The 17491-nt window shown below is 46.3% G+C and overlaps 1 protein-coding gene across 6 annotated transcripts in view; it reads right to left on the reverse strand.

The window, feature by feature from the left end:
- The window catches only part of BRWD3 (bromodomain and WD repeat domain containing 3), a 49938-nt gene extending 37782 nt beyond the window's left edge, over positions 1-12156 (reverse strand). For 3 of the 6 annotated variants that reach the window (XM_072334535.1, XM_072334536.1, XM_072334534.1), the window contains exons 1-4: positions 11541-11808; positions 11278-11337; positions 3255-3405; positions 833-931 (exon numbers count right to left, since the gene is read on the reverse strand). In XM_072334535.1, coding sequence (XP_072190636.1) covers positions 833-931; positions 3255-3405; positions 11278-11337; positions 11541-11714 — 484 coding nt within the window. In that variant the 5' untranslated portion in view covers positions 11715-11808. Of the gene's footprint in view, positions 1-832; positions 932-3254; positions 3406-4193; positions 4279-11277; positions 11338-11540; positions 11814-11904 lie in introns of those variants that run through there. The other 3 variants (XM_072334539.1, XM_072334538.1, XM_072334540.1) reach the window with 2 other exon arrangements.
- Between the last annotated feature and the right edge of the window lie 5335 nt (positions 12157-17491).

A 17491-nucleotide genomic window follows, 5' to 3' on the forward strand; every position in this document is an offset into this window, starting at 1 on the left:
CAACAGATAAGAGAAATGCACATGAATGAAGCAAATCAGGGGATGTCCACACATCTGCACAAAAACTCACATGGTAATCATATAATCAGATCAGATCAAACACCCCAATATGAAAAGAAATCATGACAGACAGAGCTTACATTTTCGCCTGCAAGAATCAAACTTGTTTGCTGTAAAAACGGTTAATGAAAATTCGGACCGTACTAGGAAAAGATCTTTCAGTTTAAGCAAAACAGCTCTTTGATGATAACTAAGATGAATGCATATAAACATTAAAGTTCTATACAAGTTCTTTATTCAACTGAAAGCAAATATAAGTGTCGGTTTGGTGATTATTTCCTTTTATAGAGAAGGATGTTGCAAGTAGTCTGCTTTCTGTCATTGCTGAACTAAAACCAATTCTTGAGACACAAAAGTTATCTGGGAACCAGGTGCTTTATTCCAGCTAAAGTTCTTGAATGAAAGCTTCTCCACATGCTCCTGTGACCATGCTTATTCAATCATACAGGCTTCTTACCTGGCTGTATCATAACAAATAGATTAAAGCCTATTTCTTTCTCAACAGGAAGGTGACGTGCAAAGTCATTTATCGTGAACGCAATGTTTTAACATGTGTGCATATATTATAGAAGGCTGAAATCAGAACAGTGCAAAAACAGTTATTCTACTGTCAGTGAAGACTGTTTGTTAGATTAATTAATGGTGACGTCACAAAAAAAAAGCCACTAATGAAAACACAAATTAACATTTAAGCCAGAAAGAGTAAATTTAAGATGGAACATTAATAATAACACATAGAAGGAAAAACCACCTCATCTGTTTCAAAACTCACCCACGTTTGGTGGTTTCCCATAATTTACAGGTAGTTCGGGAGGCCGGCCTCTGTGAAGAGCTGCAAATGCTGACCCCTTCCATAGCGTATGTCTGAAATCTGCATGGGAAAGATTAACAGAGGGTTAGAGAAACCATCGGCCAAGCCAGGCTGACCTATTCTTCATAGAAGAAACAGCATCAAGGAGCACTCCCAGCATCCTTGTCTGTCATTTCTCAGTCTCTAGGCTCAACTGTTCTCATGGAAAAATAAGATTCATCTTTTTAAGTAGTTTGTCATAAATTTAATTGGGGGAAGTTGTTAAGCTGATTTCTCTTTCCAAAGCAATACGACTGTAAACGTTTTTAGCTTGGTTTTGCTTCATTTTGGTGAATGGTGTCTAATCTGCTGGTAAGAAAGAGAACAAAACAGTAGGTGCACTTTGTATTGACTGAATTCTGATGTGATTTTAGTCTTTTTGGAATCCCAACACGTACAGGATCTCTCCTTACAAACTGTACACTTGAGAATACACTCACATACATTTTCTCCCTGAAAAGAGAATTTTTTTTCAATAAATCTGTTTTCTTGCAGTTGGTGGCAATGTGCCCTATCTTCAGACACTCCTCTGCACCCCTGTGCCCCTTCCCCCGAAAACAGCTTTTAAAACGAAGACTGCTTTCTTTAAAGGCACTCCAGCTACATGCTGCCAACTGGCCTCAGAGAGCCTTCTCTCCAGAACAATAGCAATTTTTCTAAGACTGTTCAGAGAGCCTCAGAAATTAGACCTGGACTTCTTCCATTTCTGGCCATCTGGAGGGGAGAAACGAGCTGCCACAGTGAATAAGAACTGAAACGGAAGGACAGTGCCACAGATTGGTAGATCCGCATATCAGCACCTAGATCTCTGACTATGCTGTGTGCAAGGTTACATGACTCAGAAAGACTCCTGAGAGCACGGTCTGATTACAGTCCGAACTGTGCCACCAAACGTTACAATGTTGCACCTTAAAAACAGTACTTAAACTTTCCAAAATTGATCAAAATAACTGCAAATGCTAATGGTAAATGGAAGCTTCCTACTGAGGCACAACTAAGAGTAAACAAACCCATGTGTGTCAATTTTAAACAGGTGCACTGTTCCACACTAGCGAGTGCACACCAAGTTGCACAGTGTCACAGCATCTTTTTTTCCTGAAGGAAAAAAATCCCGTCCTAAGTCCAGCACTACATATGTCAGCAATTCATCTAGCCTCTGTTCCCTAATTTACTCAAAGATCAGCTCCCAGCATAGATACATTCATTTCCATGTTTTCTTCTAAGATGCAAAGTGATGTGAAATGAAGAAATGTTTTGCTGCAAGCCTCCCTGCAAATCTGAGGTTCCCAATCATAACAAAACATGGATTCATCCCCAAGCTTTGGATGAGTGACTGCAGGCACCACATCCATCAGGTGACATCAAATGGATCAGCAAGAAGATACCACCCTGGTTACACATCTGAGTCTGACTTCAAATGCAGAAATTTTAGTGCTTGTTTGCCACTGAAACAGGAAGGTCCAGCTCTCCACCCCTGCTCCTCTCTCAGGAGGATGCTCCTGCTGCCTTTGTCACCTCCAGCACTCTGATCCATCAGCTCATTTAATTCAGTGCTGTAGCAATACCAAGTTTTGCAACAGTTGAGCTCTGAATCAGCACATCATAGGATCAGACAAGTTCTGGCTCCTACAGGGGAGAAGTGGCAGGGAGGAGGGAAGGGAGGAACCAACCACTCTTTTCAATAGCAAATGGCTCTCAGATCCACTTAGTTGTAACACAGAAGTGTGCTTTCAGGAACATTATCTCAAGCAGAGCAGTTTTTCAGAAGGATTAGACTGGTGTCCGATTCAAGAAGGGAACAGGGGATTTTGTTCAAATTAACTTCAAGCGAGGACAAGCAGGAAACTATCACCAAAGAATGTCTAACTCTCTCCAGCCCTCTAACTGATGCCCCAAATGCCACCCTACCCTTCAACCTGTCTGCACGGACAGACAATCAAATAATGGGACACACCAGAAAGACAGCCCAGCAAAATATAAACTGTGGTAGGTTGTTTCAGACACACACATTTATGTTTTTGGAAAATATATGGCTATTTTTCAGGTGGATCAGATCTCCATTCCAGTTCATCACACCATTGACACATATACCAGTCCAACAAGCTGGAGAAGTAACAAAATCAGGCAATAACAGACACAGAGATAGCATTCCCAACCAAAGCCACACTAACAGGGCCAGCAATAATATGGTCTTGCTAAAACACAGTTAAGTAAGCAGGAGCTGAAAAGCAGAGAAGATAAACCAGAGTTTACGCAAACGAATACAGATAACATAATATGGATTGAAATAAAAGCTTTTACTCCTCAAAACAAAATGCAGACAGACACAAACTGAAAATCTTACCTTTTGCTGCCCTTAACAGAGATTGCCGCCCAACACCCAGCAAAGTCTGCACACCTAAGACACTCTGTGGGATTTCCTTGTCTAAAAGCGGTCCAAGTCTCTCACAGATCCTAAGAAGATAATCCGGAGGGATGTGTGCATTGACAGCCACCTAAACATACAGATAACACAGGTGTCCGAAAATTGGTTCATTCTTGCTTCTGCAAGTATTTTTCTTTTCTTTTTTTAATTCCTATTCAGATATTAAAATTAGTTACTTTAATCATTTCTAAAATGAAGATGGTGAAAGCATCCTCAAAATTAATTATACCTAAGGTATCTTTTAACATGTCACAGAATGTGGAATAAGTCAGACTAGAAAATCAAGGCAGTAACACCCAGAGTAGTAATTTAGGACGCTCTTTAATAACAAAAGATCCCAGAAACACAGCATTCTCAGTGCACTGGTCTAATCAAATGAAGTATTGCCTGGGGGCTTCTCCAGCCTGTTTTACCCTTCAGTTCATTCTTCTCACATGTACTGTTTTGCTTAGCTGAAAAACCCTTGCGTTACTGTAAGAAGTGCACATACAAAGCCTGAAAACCCTAAATATTATACTTACAGCCATACCAGTCCCTATTTTCTAATTGCTAGGAACTTTAAGATCCACATTTGTCAGCTCCTAATTTGTTATCCTGAGAAAACATTCCTCCTTTTCTGCTTCAGAGGCTGTTTTCTACGGGGATATGATAGCTTCCCCAACAGTCTGTGCAAACAGCAAATAAGCTTTGCTGCCTTATCTAGAGTGCCCTGTACCTGCCTGACTCCTGCTACACCCACTAGCTGCCAACAAAAATATGCAACATCAGAGTCCACTTTGCTCCTTCAACCCAGGATGTAGAGCTACAACCACCTCTTTTCTAAGATCAACAACAGCAGGCCCTTCAGATCCTCGGTACCTGTGACTGAAGACTGAGAAAACACTGAACCAGAACTATATACAATTGCTGTAAACGTTGCAACATAATGAAGAATAAGATGACACTAAAAGAGTTTTTTTTTTGTTTTCCCAAGTCAGAAACTAATGCCAAGTTATATTAAAGCCAACCTGAAAAGGCCAGAACAGCATTCATTGTAAAGAAACAGCAGCAGGCACATGCCTATGCACATACCCCCTCCCACCCAAACACTGCAGCTGTGTCCAGTTGCACCTGATGCTGGTGAGGAGCTCTAAGCACTCTCCAGCAATGCAGGCACCTCCCCACAGTGCAGGACAAGTTTTTGCCCAGCCTGACTACTCAGTCGTTTCCCTTGGCATCAGCCCTGGTGCTCATCTATCACACTGGAAGCTGTTTTGGCTCCCCAGATTCAGAGAACATTTAACCCACAGAAGTGAAAGGCTTTCTGCAGAGCTGACTGTGATTCAGACAAGTGTCAGAGCTGGTGAAAAGGAGAAGACCACTTCTTTTAACAGTAGAGCATCACCAGACAGGTCTGGCTACCCTGTTCACCTCCACCCCCAAGAAAATGCCCCAGAACAGCAGAGGGAGTGGCAAGCAGCAGGAAAGAGGAACAGACAACCACTTCATTGATGTGTGCTGCCAAAACACTACTGGTTGCGCTGTGTCATCACGGGTGTTATTACCACATGTCATTGGGAAATGGTTCGTTCCAATTGGGCAGCAGCAGTGGTGCTACAGGGCCCAGAGCAGTGAGTCATGCTGTACAATGTCATCACTGCGGCGCAAGCAGGATCAGCACTGTTCCACAAATCAAACGAATCACAGCCTTTTCTAATGATACATACAAGGTATTATTTAATTGAAATCACTCAAACACTCCCCATCTGAATGGAAACTCTTACAGAAGGGTAAGGATTCACCATTCAACCTCTCTCAGTCACTGCATGCCAAAGATCTGCAAGGCAATAGCAATCCATGTGAGAGGCAGGCTCCTCCAAAGCCCTGATCTTTGTAATTCTGCAAGAAATATAAACCTGGTAACTTCATTAACGCAGGCCCACATCATGAATTTTCATACTACGAGCATTAAGGAATGAACGTCCTGTACCACAAATGCCATCCTGTGATGAGCAGTTTCTGCAGCCATTCAGACTTCTTTTTCCAAAACCACACAGTTCTAAAACGATATCAGCAGTTGCCCAATTGTGCAGCCAGTGAAGTTCAGGATGTAACTACAAATTGCCACTAGTTGTAAACTACTCGATGTAACAGTAGCCAAAATGAGATACAAGAATTATCTGAACTTTTCTATTTATCTTTCATTCTTAGCTGCTGTGGTAGCCTCCCTTCACTAGTAAGAGAAGGATGTGAAACAAAGGCAATGGAAAATATGCAATTTGTAAATTCAGAGTACAAAATGCTCTTTTACATCTCTGATAATTAGTAGCACGTTTCTCAGTCAACAGCTATCAATTTTAGCAGTTATTCAAGCTCAAAAGATGAAAAGAAAGCCAGCAACCAATCCAGAAACGGAAAAAACTCCCATTTCAGTTTTGGAGTAGAAATCCTCCTCGCTCTGGAAACCTGACAGAAAGGCCAAACCATTCTCTCAATGTAACACAGCGAAACACGTCCCTTTTCACTCAGGAAGGTGTCGTTTGAAGCCTCGCTGCTATTCCACTTCTGGAGAGAGGTGTTGGATTAAGCCTGGCAGCAGATATCCTACTGTGGAGACAGAGCCTGGCTCTACTTACACAAAGCACACATTATTCAATGAGAACTGACTGACTCAGTACATCTATTCAGACACGGAATGCTACTTGATTGCTTAAAGACCTTTAAGGCAGTTGGGTTTTTTTTTTTTTCTTTTTTTACAGAGCAGCAAGGGAGTGAGCACCAACACATCTGCAGACCTGCCAGCACTCAAAGATCAAAGATGGATGCACCAGAGCCCCAAGCATGTGGCAGCTATCTGCAGATGCCTGGCAGTGATTTGTCTGGGTGGCTGAGACACTAAGCAGCTCAGGACACAGACATCTGGCTGCTCCCTGCCAGACCAGGAAAGTTGGCAAACCCAGCACGGAGCCAGAGCTAAACCAGCACCAGGGAGCTGCCGGAGCAGATAGATCTCAGTGTTCAGTTTTATTAGACTGTAAACTTTCCTCAGTAATATTTAATGTGGAGCATATTGCACAGACTGGGCACCTATCAAAGAGGTCGTTCCCTTTATTAACACGCCCTACTCATCAGCTCTGCCACCTGCAATCAGAACCATACCACACTAAAGAAGAAAGGCTGCGTGGCTCTCCTTCCCCTGTCATTTACACGTTTCTACAAACCACAGCAGCCTAAGTGGCCCCTAATCTGTATATTAATATTGTTATTACCATAAAGCTAGGCAGGCAGACAGCAATAGAAGTAAATTCTCCTAGAGATTTTTTTCCATAGTAACTTCCAACTAAAACGCTTCAACTGCAGCATGGAGCAGAACAAGCAATTTTGTTTTCAGGTTCCCAAAAGAACTTGAAACAAAGCTGCTGCCTCTCACCTCTGTGTGAGAGAGCTGTACGTGGATTTTAAAGACCACCCCAAAACATAAAGCTGCAAATACATGGCAGAGAAAAATGAAGCCTCCCACATCAGATTTGCATTCACGGAAGGACAGAAAAAGGCAAAGCTTAACATCAGCTACAGCCATGTTTGGCGTTCCACCTTTTTGCCACTCGGCAAGATTAAACTAGCAGTAAGCACATTAGCACCTCCCCAGATACATTAGAAAATATCGTTAGAATATTAAAAGCTATTTTTGAAAAATAAATAGAAAACTAGGGGGAAAAAAGAAAGCAAGAAACTCATAATACAGGCCAAAAACATGCTAAGCAAGGAACTTTTAAAGGACTGCTTTAAAATAACTCAGAAGAGCTGAAGGCATGCTAAGTGAGAGCCAGTTCTACAGTCATACTGGGATAAATTATGAAAATGGTTGTTGCCTTTAGATGCAACAATCCTATACAGGTTAAAATATCAGAGCATGAGATCGGCACAGCACCACAGAAATACTCTATGATAAAGCAACTTTACTGGTCTTACAGATCTAAAAACTTGAATAATCAAGTAAAGTCAGTATGTCCTTCTAAAAACCTCCATGTAAACAGCTGCAGGTGAACTTAATCACAACAGCTTGAACTAATATGCAAATATGCTGCTACAGAGATAAGCAGCTGCAAATAAGGAACTATTACTGAAGTCACGTAAGGGCTAGGAGAAAGTCATACCCCAAAACCTGTTTTTGTTTCTGATGTTGGAAGTATTACAACATAATCTCAGACTGCTAAGAAAAGAGTCCTTACTGGGCAGCTACGACACAGGCAAGAAGCTTGCTGATCCCTGAAACAAACAAACAAATCCCCTGGAATTACTGCTGACAGTTTTTCCTCCCCAGAACGGCTCAATAAACAGGAAACAAACAAACAAAAAGACAACTCTTTGTGATTACTACTTATAACGAGACGTCTGTATTCCCAGGGTCTGGAATGAGATAGCTCTGAAACACCTCTTCAGGGAAGCCCAGGGAAACACTGCTTCAAAGCACTAACTCTGTCTAATGCAAAAGCCGCACAGAGGAGGGAAGGTGGAAAACAATGTGGGCCTTGCAAGGCCCCTTCCCACCAGGTCCTGGGGCAGGCAGGCAGCTGTGCAGCAGCAGATTTCTAACCTCCAGGCAGCCACACCACGCTGCTCTCATTTGCCAAAACAACAATCAATTAAGAATCAATTGACAACTCTATCAAAAAGCAGCAGAGGAGACCAGGAGGACCAAGGCAGCTGAGCAAGCAGGAAATTGCTCTAGACCTCAAATATGGAAGCTCAGATTCTGGACTTCCACAAGATGTCAACAATATGCATATACACAGAAATTCAAAAGCCATTATCCACTCAATTTCCCCAGGCAGGGTAGGTTGGATCTATCATATAGCAATGACATTTTCCTGAGGTGAGAAAACCGCACCATCTCTCTGCTGCTAATGCTGGGATTGGCAATACCTATAAATAACAGCACCTTGGATTCACAGCTAGTTTTAAATCAATGCAGATGGACAAGGCAGAAACCCAAAGCCAAATCCCATAAGCTGTTCCACGCTAGTGCAGCCATCCACAGATACAAATTCCCCACTCAGATACACTGTCCAACAGCTGACGTTCTGTCTTTCCTAAAATTAAGCTTAACTTCAGCACAAAGAACAAAACAGTCCTTGCCAGAATAGGCCGTCCTTCAGATAGTTCTTGAAAACCAGACCAGTCATTTTTATCAGGAATAAACAAAAATAATTTCCAAAAACTGTACGCTGATAATCTAAAGCAGCTCAGCTCGATTTGGCTGTTCAGCAGCTGGCTATACATTAAGCTGCTGTGGTTAATTTAAAATAGAAGCACTAATAGCGTGCAAGTTCAACATACCTAAGACCCTCATTATGAAAGTAAGGACCCTCCCCCTTTACAAGCACGTTTCAACATCCCAAGACCACCAGCAGCCAATAGCAAAGTAAAAACCACTTGGAGCATGCAGACCTTTGGAGCACACCTGGACAATTATCTGGACAGGCAGCCATATGTTGCACATAAAAAGTGCTCCAAAGTGGAAAGAAGCAGGAAACACAAAGGGAACACAAAGGGAACGCAAATGCACAACATGCTCTTGTTCTCTGTGTGGCTTTGCTCACTAGATACAGTGTATCTTCAAGTATTCTCCTGCCTGAGGGTGCCTGACATGTAAAGTGAAAGACTAAGTTCAAATAAGAAAGAAAGAAAGAAATCTCTTTAACTGAGAGATTTTGGATCTCGACTGAAAGCTTGAGGGATGTGGGAGTAAATGTTAACTAGATAAAAGCCACCTGGTAGGTGATTTGGTTGTTCCATCTTTATCATTTCCAAAAGCCCTCAGAGCAATAGCACACTCTACAACAAGAGCATCAGTATATTCTCACAAAAATACCAGCTCTAAACTAAACAGTCAGACTGAGAATGGAAAACTAAGCTGAAACATCAGCAATCAGAACAATAAATTCTTTGTCAGATTTGCAGGAGCAGAATATTGGGCAAACAAGCAAACAAACCAACCTAACTTCTCTGGGTTTGCAGATCTCTCATTTTGCTCAATTACCTCAGGCCTGTCTGACCAGTGCAGTTGCAACACAAGGCAAAGATTGTAACCGATTGCTTCCTGCTTCTCAGTGGTCAAGCAAGAGAAATGGGCAGAAAAATCCCCACCCCTGCCAGCATCAGTAATTATTATTAATTTTTTTTTCTCACGAGGTAAGATAATTAAAATCAGAGTTTTTTTCTTCTCCACAGCCCTGGCTTTGTTCTAAACATTACATCCAGCCATCTAGCTAGCACAGAAGTCAAGTAGTTCAGGTTAATATACAATCACGTGTACTCAAAGGTCCAAATTCCAGCTTCATCACACTCTAAGCGGAGAGGGAAAAAGGCTTTCCTGCTGCATCCTTGACAGCAAAAGCTTCAGCCTGAGGATAACTGAAGTTCAGCTCATCCCATATAGCATCAACCTGTGTTGCTGCAATGATTAGCTCGTGGTCCTGTTCATTAACCAGCTAAACAAAACTAGAAAAGAGATTATAAGAAAGGACAATTGTTGATTAACTTAAAATAGAAGAAAAAGATCTTATACTTGGCTTTGATAATTCTACACACCAAGAAGCAACTTCCCATTAATTCCAAGCCTCACTTTACTCCAATTTGCTTCCTGATTCTGAAAATCTTAAAACTGTATGTCTCCAGCAGCACCACCTAACACAGAAGAAAAGGCTTTAACGCTTTCCTACCCACACCTCACAGAATGAAGTGGAAAAATGCAGACACGGTGCAACTGATGAAGCAAAACAGTCTGAAATCAGACTTCACATTGTAGCTGCTAGCACTCCTCACTGTGTGCAGGCACAAGCTGAACCTGAACTGGCCTGATGTTAGATTTCTGATTCTCTAAGACAATCGCACACAATACTGAGATTTATTGAATGCAGTACTTACTCCATTTCTGCTTACTCAATAAACAGCTCCAGAATTATCCACCAGAGGAATGACAAAGCACAATCACCTTAAAATCTCAGTATGTTTCGGAAAGGGAAAGCCAGCAGGTACCTCAGTGCCAGGAGCTCTCCCACCTGTACCTGAACATCTGAAGTAGCACTACAATGGAAAAAACCAACCGCAGAGCAAACTGCAGGGCAACACTTGTGCTTCAAGCTCACACCGCCACGGTGCTCTGTGAGGTGGGAGCACAAAGCTCCTTCGGGTGCAGAGCAGGATGCTCACCGTGTGTCCACACGGCTTCGCCAAGCTGACGGCTGCCAGGTGCAGTGTCAGCGCTGTCACCTGGAGCCGTGGGCAGTGACGACAGGGCCGCTTTTTTCTCCGGCCCTCAGCGGCCATGCCTTCCCCAGCGTAAGGCAAAGCCGCCCTTCCCCAGCGGCGGGCACGCACACGGCTCTGACCACCGCTGCCAGCTTCCCCACAGATACCTCACAGACTTTTTGTGTTTTCAACACCACGCTTCCCGAGCAGGGCCCGGAGCAGGCCGCGCTCGCAGGCCCAACACCACGAGGCGGCCCCGCCGCTCTACCCCCGCCGCCGCCCCCGGCCTGAGCCCGCCGCCCGCACCCTCAGCGCCCCGCAGGCCGGGCGAGACCCGGAGCTCCCAGCCCCGCACCCCCGCCGCCCCACCAGTTCCTCTGCGGCGCCGGAACCAATCAGCCGCCTCCTTGCATCGCCGTCCGCGCTACTCCGGCTTGTAAGGCGCGGCGCCATTCGCCAGGCCGGGCCCCGGTACGTGCCCTCAGATAACCCGCCCCGGCCCCACAATAGCGCGTCGCAACCCCCACAAACCCCGTCCCGTTTAACCCCCCTCCCCTCACCCGGCCCGGCCTCGCCGCCCCGCCGTGCCCCCATTGCCCCAGCCCGGTGGCGGCTTCGGGTTGGCGGGGCGAAGCCGTCGGGCTGGGCGGGGGGAGCGCAGTGTGGCGGTGCGGGGACTCGGGGCAGCCGCCGGCGCGAGGGGGCTCACCAGGTCCTCGAAGCTGCGGCGGTGCTCCTTGCCCTGCCAGTCCAGGCGCCGGGGTATCAGCTGCGGGAGGGAGACGGGGAGAGAGAGAGAGAGCGGGAGGAGGGACGGAGCCGGCGGTCAGACCCCTCCCCGGGCGGCCGAGGGCAGCCGGCCCCGCTCTCGGCCCCGCTCAGCGCCCCCAGCCCGGCCGCACCGCGGCCCCCGCAGCACCGCGCCGCGCGGCCCCGCAGTGCCGGGAGGGGCCGGGCAGCGCCGTCCCTTACCTGGTGCTCCTCCAGCTCCTCCACCAGCACCTGGGGACACACACAGCACGCACACAAAGGACGTGAGTCCGAGCCCGCAGCGCCGTGCCCCCCCCAACCCCCGCCCGCCGCCGCCGCCGTCCTACCCCGTCCCTTCTGCTTCCCTTCCCGGCTCCTCTCCCCGTCCCGTCCCATCCCCTCCAGCCCGGCCCGGCCGGCCGGCAGCCCCGCTCACCTGGGCGGATTTCTTGCAGGGTCCGGACTGCAGGAACCTGGCGATCAGGTAATAGAGCTCTGCGTCGGGACAGGGAGGGGAACGGGAGAAGGGAACACGGTTACAAAGCGGGCGGACGGCGGCGGAGCGTCCGCGGCCAGCGCTACCCACCGGCTTCCAGCTGGGTCGGGGCGGCCGCTGTCGCCATCCTCCTCAGGAGGCCCGAGGGGGAGGGGAGGTGGCGGATCGCGCCCCGAGGACTCGGCGCTCCTACAGCGGCCGAGCGCCCATGGAGGAGCCCCGCTGCCCGTGCGCGGCGTTCGCCCCGCTGCCGTTCTCCGCCGGCTTCATGGCATCGCCGTTCGCCCCATAGATAGCCCGGCCCGGAGAAGGCAACCGCCGAGCTGGGTGCAGGAAGCGCCGCCGGCCGCGCGAGGGCGGTGCGGAGCGGCTGCGGGCAGCGGGGAAGCGGCGGGGCGGAAGGGCCGGGCGGTGACGCGCGGCGGAGGGCCGGGGCGCGGGGAGGGCGCGCTGAGGCCTATGGGCCCCGGCAGCCGGCGGGCGGGAGACCCCGGGGTGTGCGTGTGGAAAGAGCGAGAAGAGCGAGCGGGCTCCGCTGCGCCGCGGGGAAAAGGGCGAAGCCGAGCGGCGTTCTGTTGGGGGTGGGAAGGGGCAGGGCGAGGGCCGCGGGTGTGCTGGCTGCTCTGCTGGAGGGCCTGGCTGGAAAAAAAAAGCCGGGGGAAGCATTTTGTTCGATTTTATCAGCGCGTAACGCAGTGAAGGTACGGGAAATAAACTTCAGTTGCGCTCGTGGAGTTGTTGCCTCTGAAGAAGAATCTGTTTAATTCACCAAAAAGACAGGGAAAACGTGAGATTTGGAACACCCAGGAGTGTCCTTGCACACCTCACACTGACTGCCACAAACACAAAGGGGTTCCAGGCAGAATGCCGGGTTTGGGGCAGTCACAGGGCACCCTTGTGATGGCATTAATGAGAATTCCACCGTAAACACAGAAGTCTCGAGACAACATTCAATTTCTGATGCCTCGGGAGTGCCCTCATACTCTATTAACATAGATGGGAACTTGCAGCCATCGATACGTGATAGCTGTGATCATGAGTGACTCAGAATTTCAGTGGGGCTGCTGTCATGGTCCCCAGTATACCAGAGGCAAGGCGATGTGGTAGATAGAAATTGGGCTGCGATGGCTTTGCTAGATGAGGTGCTTCTTGTCATCACAGAAGAGCCCGAGTTGGAGGGGATCCACAAGGATCATTGAGTCCAGCTCCTGCGCTCACCTTAGCTCACAGTCAGTGCTTCAGGAGCTGAATCGCAGTTGTTTCCTCCCAGTGTCCAGGAAATAAAGACATGGATGATGCCGCATCTGTTCAAAGAAAACACTGTGCAATATCAATCTCAATAGACATTCTTGAGGGAAACAAGTACTTTTTCCAGAAGAAGTATCCTGTCCAAGCTTCACAAATGTATTTCACTTCAGCAATAACTTACTAAAATATTAGGTGAATTGACAGCATTCCTTCCTTAAGATACGTTTGTGTTTTGCTGCCATAAATACCTGATGTTTGGTGTTAGAATTTCGTGAGCCTTGGCAGGGTAACAATCACTGTCATAACTGAAAAATAAAGGAATAAGACAAGTCATCTTCATGCTTTGAATACCAAGAGCTGAATCATAGTAAATTGATGCAGTTGAAACATTAAGAATAAATTCATTTTCACATGTATTTATAGTGTGTGTGCATGACTAGACACTGTGGAGTGCTATTGCAGAGTTCTTCCTGCTGTTACCACAAGGATGCAGCCCATCCTGTTGGCAGCCTGCTCTCAGGATGCTTCAGGACACCGGAACGAGTCAGGTGTGTGACATCCAGGTGCTCTGCATGACTCGCCTACACCTTAATGCAGGTGTGGAAGTTGTTTGTGGCAGGCGCTTGGGTTAGCTGGCTGACGCATAAACTTCATTTTCTTCTTCATCCTCCAAAGCTCTCAAGCTGCTAATGAGAATTTAAATAGCCAAAATAAATAAATGAAGCATCCCCGCTTAACCATCGTAGCTCTTGGAATTTTTTATAAGGCGGATTCTTGGTTATCACTTAAAGAGATGTGGGGAGACACCTTCCTAAGCTGTTACCTCAGCTCCAGGGGCTTTCCATTAGTAATAACTCTTCCAGTGTGACACTGGAGCCTTTGAAGTTAGTCCTGCTAGTCCTATGGGAGTTTGGGTGTAAAGTAGTTCTGGAAACAAATTACCTTCTAGGAAAAGAACCTTCTGATATTCTATATCTTTAGAAGTAATATTGCTCTTTCCTGTCTTCAGAACTGATAATTGCAAGCTCGTCTTATTTTGTATGCTAGGAATGCAAAGGAAGAACGTAGATAGTGTATTGTAATATGTTTTGAAAGTGCACATCAATCTTTCTGAGCTAAATTTAATTGTCAGGAGAAAACACAGCACCATAAACATTGTGTAGCACCAGGTCCTCCTGTGTTCTAATAATACCTAATATATTCTTGATGGATATGGCATGTTTCTTTACCCCCCTTGGCTGATGTCTTGCTGAACCTTTCTCCTCACAATTTGCTTTTATGTGAGCTCGGAGGCAGTAGCATATAAGCTGCACCACCACAAAAAGGCAGGATTATTCTTTTAGGGCCTGTCTGGAGCCAGTGGGAATTCCTACAGGAACTGAAATGGGCTCTCAAATTGAAAGCCAAGTTAGAAAATGTTCCCAAACGAAGCTCATCTATCCCTTGTGTGTGTCCTCCCCACACCATTAGCACTGGAAGCCTTGCTGCATGCCTAGGTGTTTATACATACAGGTTCTCACAGCTCAAAACTCAGAGGTGCTCTTTAATGCAAAAGGCTGTGCCCTTGTTGAAGCCTAGGCTGATTCATGCATCGACAAGAAAGGAGCACATTAGTAACTATGCAGCTATTTGTTAGCTATGTGTTGCAGAGTATGGGTGTACAGACCGCGGCCTGCATTCAGGCGAACACAAACAGCTCATTAGTCATGCCTGGAGCAGCCACTGGATAGCTTCCCTTGGCCAGGCTCCTTCAGGGCAATTAGGGCTGGGGTTTCCATCTCCGCAGTGACCCCCCAACCTTCTTCCTGTGTTGCTGTTCCTGTGGCTCCACAGCTTCATATCGTTAACATTCTCCCAGTTGCTTTATGATCCCCCAGGGCTGCTCAAAGCACTGTGATCAATAGCTCTTCCTGCTTCTTCTGAGCTCTCCCCTTAAGGAGTCATCTTCCTGGTGAGTAATGCCCATCTTCAGGTGCACCTTTCATTCCCTGGGAGCTCCGTGTCACAGCACACTGCAGCCACACACAGATCTGCAGCTCCATGACTCATCTCTTTCTGGATCCTCTGCATCCAAGAAGCATCGTGCTGGACAGCAATAGTAAATCTCCTAGTGAAAGCCAGATTCTGTGCTGCTGCTTATTCCTGTTTCTCCAAAGCAGAATTCTGTTATATAAATGCCAGCAGCAGCAGTGGCACTTAGTGCTGGAGAGAAACATAGTGATGCAACAGTCTTTGCTGTTGAACAACAGATGTACTCAAAAGCAGAGATACTTTGAGGAAGAAGCTACACTGTTTCTTTCCATGCTTGTTCTTTTTAAATAATAGTAGTAGTAGTAATAATAATAAAGGGATGCCTTTGAAGCCTTTTGAGTGGAAATTTTAGATAAAACTTCAATCTACATTGAAGTTACATCATTGTCCCACAGAATAAAATCAGTCTCATTCTGCTATGGCCAAACTTGTCAGATGTTGCAGGGTCACTTCCCTCTCCCTCATGTGACCTTCCCAGACAGCGCAGATCATCACAAAGTGTCTCTGTAGAAAGCCTGAAAAGATGGGTAAGGAGTGCTGAATAAGTACGGGGGAAAATCGTGACAAACACTGCGGTGAGATCTTGTTGAGGTTCCAGATATGGGTCACAGGTGAAGCTGCTTCTGGAGATTTCAATTTCCTGCATGCATGTGCATTTTTCATACTGTCACAGACTCAGTTCTGCCTTTCTGCCCTCCTACTGATACTGCTTAGTGCTAATAAGTACCCTGGTTCCCCAGCATAGCATCTCTATATATGCATCTTACTCCAAGTGAGAACCTGCAGGGAAGAAATCTCAGAAAAATGCCTCCTACTTGTGCCGTTGTACAATTAACTTACCGAGACCATTCTTAATATTAAAGAAATATGATTAACTTTGTGCACTTAGCCCTCTGAAAAGCTTGGTTCTGGCGACTCTCACCTCGAACGCCCATTGCTTCTGCCCATTTGATGTTGCAAAAACCTCTCAGAAAAGCTCTATTTTGTTTTTCTTGGAAGAAACCTCCAGAGGTCACGCAGTCCCCATCCTGCACAGAGCAGGCCTGAAATATCACGTTTGACCAGGCAAGCCTGAACACTTCCAAGGAAGGAAGATTGCCCAACCTCTCCGGGCAACCCAACCCCTTCCAGTCTGACCATCCCTGTGGTCCAAAATCGTTTCCTTATCTGGACTTCCCATGTTCCAGCTTGTGTCTGTCACCTCTCACTCTAATGCTGTTTTCTAGCTTTAGCACAGTGTCAGGACATGCCTGGTGAGTTTTCCCACCACTGGACAGAAATACGGCACAGCTGCAAATCAGAAGGTTGAGGTTAGAACCATGCGGGTGTGCTGGGTTGTACCTGGGGCTGTACCTTTCCTCTCCAGTAAATGTATATGGGATTGCATGTATCTGAATCCCTTTGGATTTAGACTTTATCATCCATTTTTTAATATGCATTTTGCTAATCTTGGGTGTTTCCTTATGCAGCCAGGTGAGACACAGGGTACTCGTTGTTCCTGAAATGAAATCCAAGTTTTTCTGTAACCGATACAAACATAAGTGCTATTTAGAAGCAGTTTCAGAACTGGTGCTTTGTACTTGACAGCTGAAACCAAATACAGGCATTGAATAGTCAAGTCTTACTTTAAGATGGTATCAAAATGCAGTAACCTCAAAATGAAATTTTGGCATTGTAGTTTGTTCGAGTAAATAAGAGGTGCGAAATAATTGACAATCATAATTAACACTGGCTGGCGTGCAGAGGTCCTGTGTGCCGACAGACATCCTCTCTTGACAAAGAAATCTCCTTTCCACGTTTCTTTTTCTCTTGACGGCATGTGTTAAATAACAATCCGGTACCTGCCGGTGGTTATGTAAGATCTGCTGGAGGATCTTTGCTATTTTTACGTACCCGATCATCTCGCTTCTGCATCCCTCCTCTCTGCCCTCTGGGTGGTGCTCCATAACCAAGAGTTCCGGGTAGCACTATCCCACAGGAAAGGCTGTTGGGAAACAGGGCAACGCTGTCCTTTGTTTCTAAATTCCGTCTTAAAATAGTTCGTCTAAGTTGAGAGATTTGTTCTGTGTGATGTAAACGTGGTGCCTCTTCCTCTGGTGAAGCTGCAAATCCGTTTGCTAGCACACAAGATGCCACCTGCCTGGAACAGGATCAGCTGTTATTCTGCCGGCCGATCCATATCTCATATTTCTTATGGCAGCCATTAACTGCAGTTAGCTGCTGCTCTGCTTGGAGGTACGTACATCACCCCTGCCGCTGTGCAACTTTTATTTGCTTCGTTTTCAACACAAATTAATTCTCTCTGAACATTATGTAAACATTTGTGTCTCTGTTTTACATACAAATAAATGCAGAATTTCAAATATGGATGGAATGCATACAAAAACAGGCAACAGCA

Source organism: Excalfactoria chinensis, chromosome 4 (assembly GCF_039878825.1).
Source record: "Excalfactoria chinensis isolate bCotChi1 chromosome 4, bCotChi1.hap2, whole genome shotgun sequence".
In the NCBI taxonomy this organism is placed as follows: domain Eukaryota; kingdom Metazoa; phylum Chordata; class Aves; order Galliformes; family Phasianidae; genus Excalfactoria; species Excalfactoria chinensis.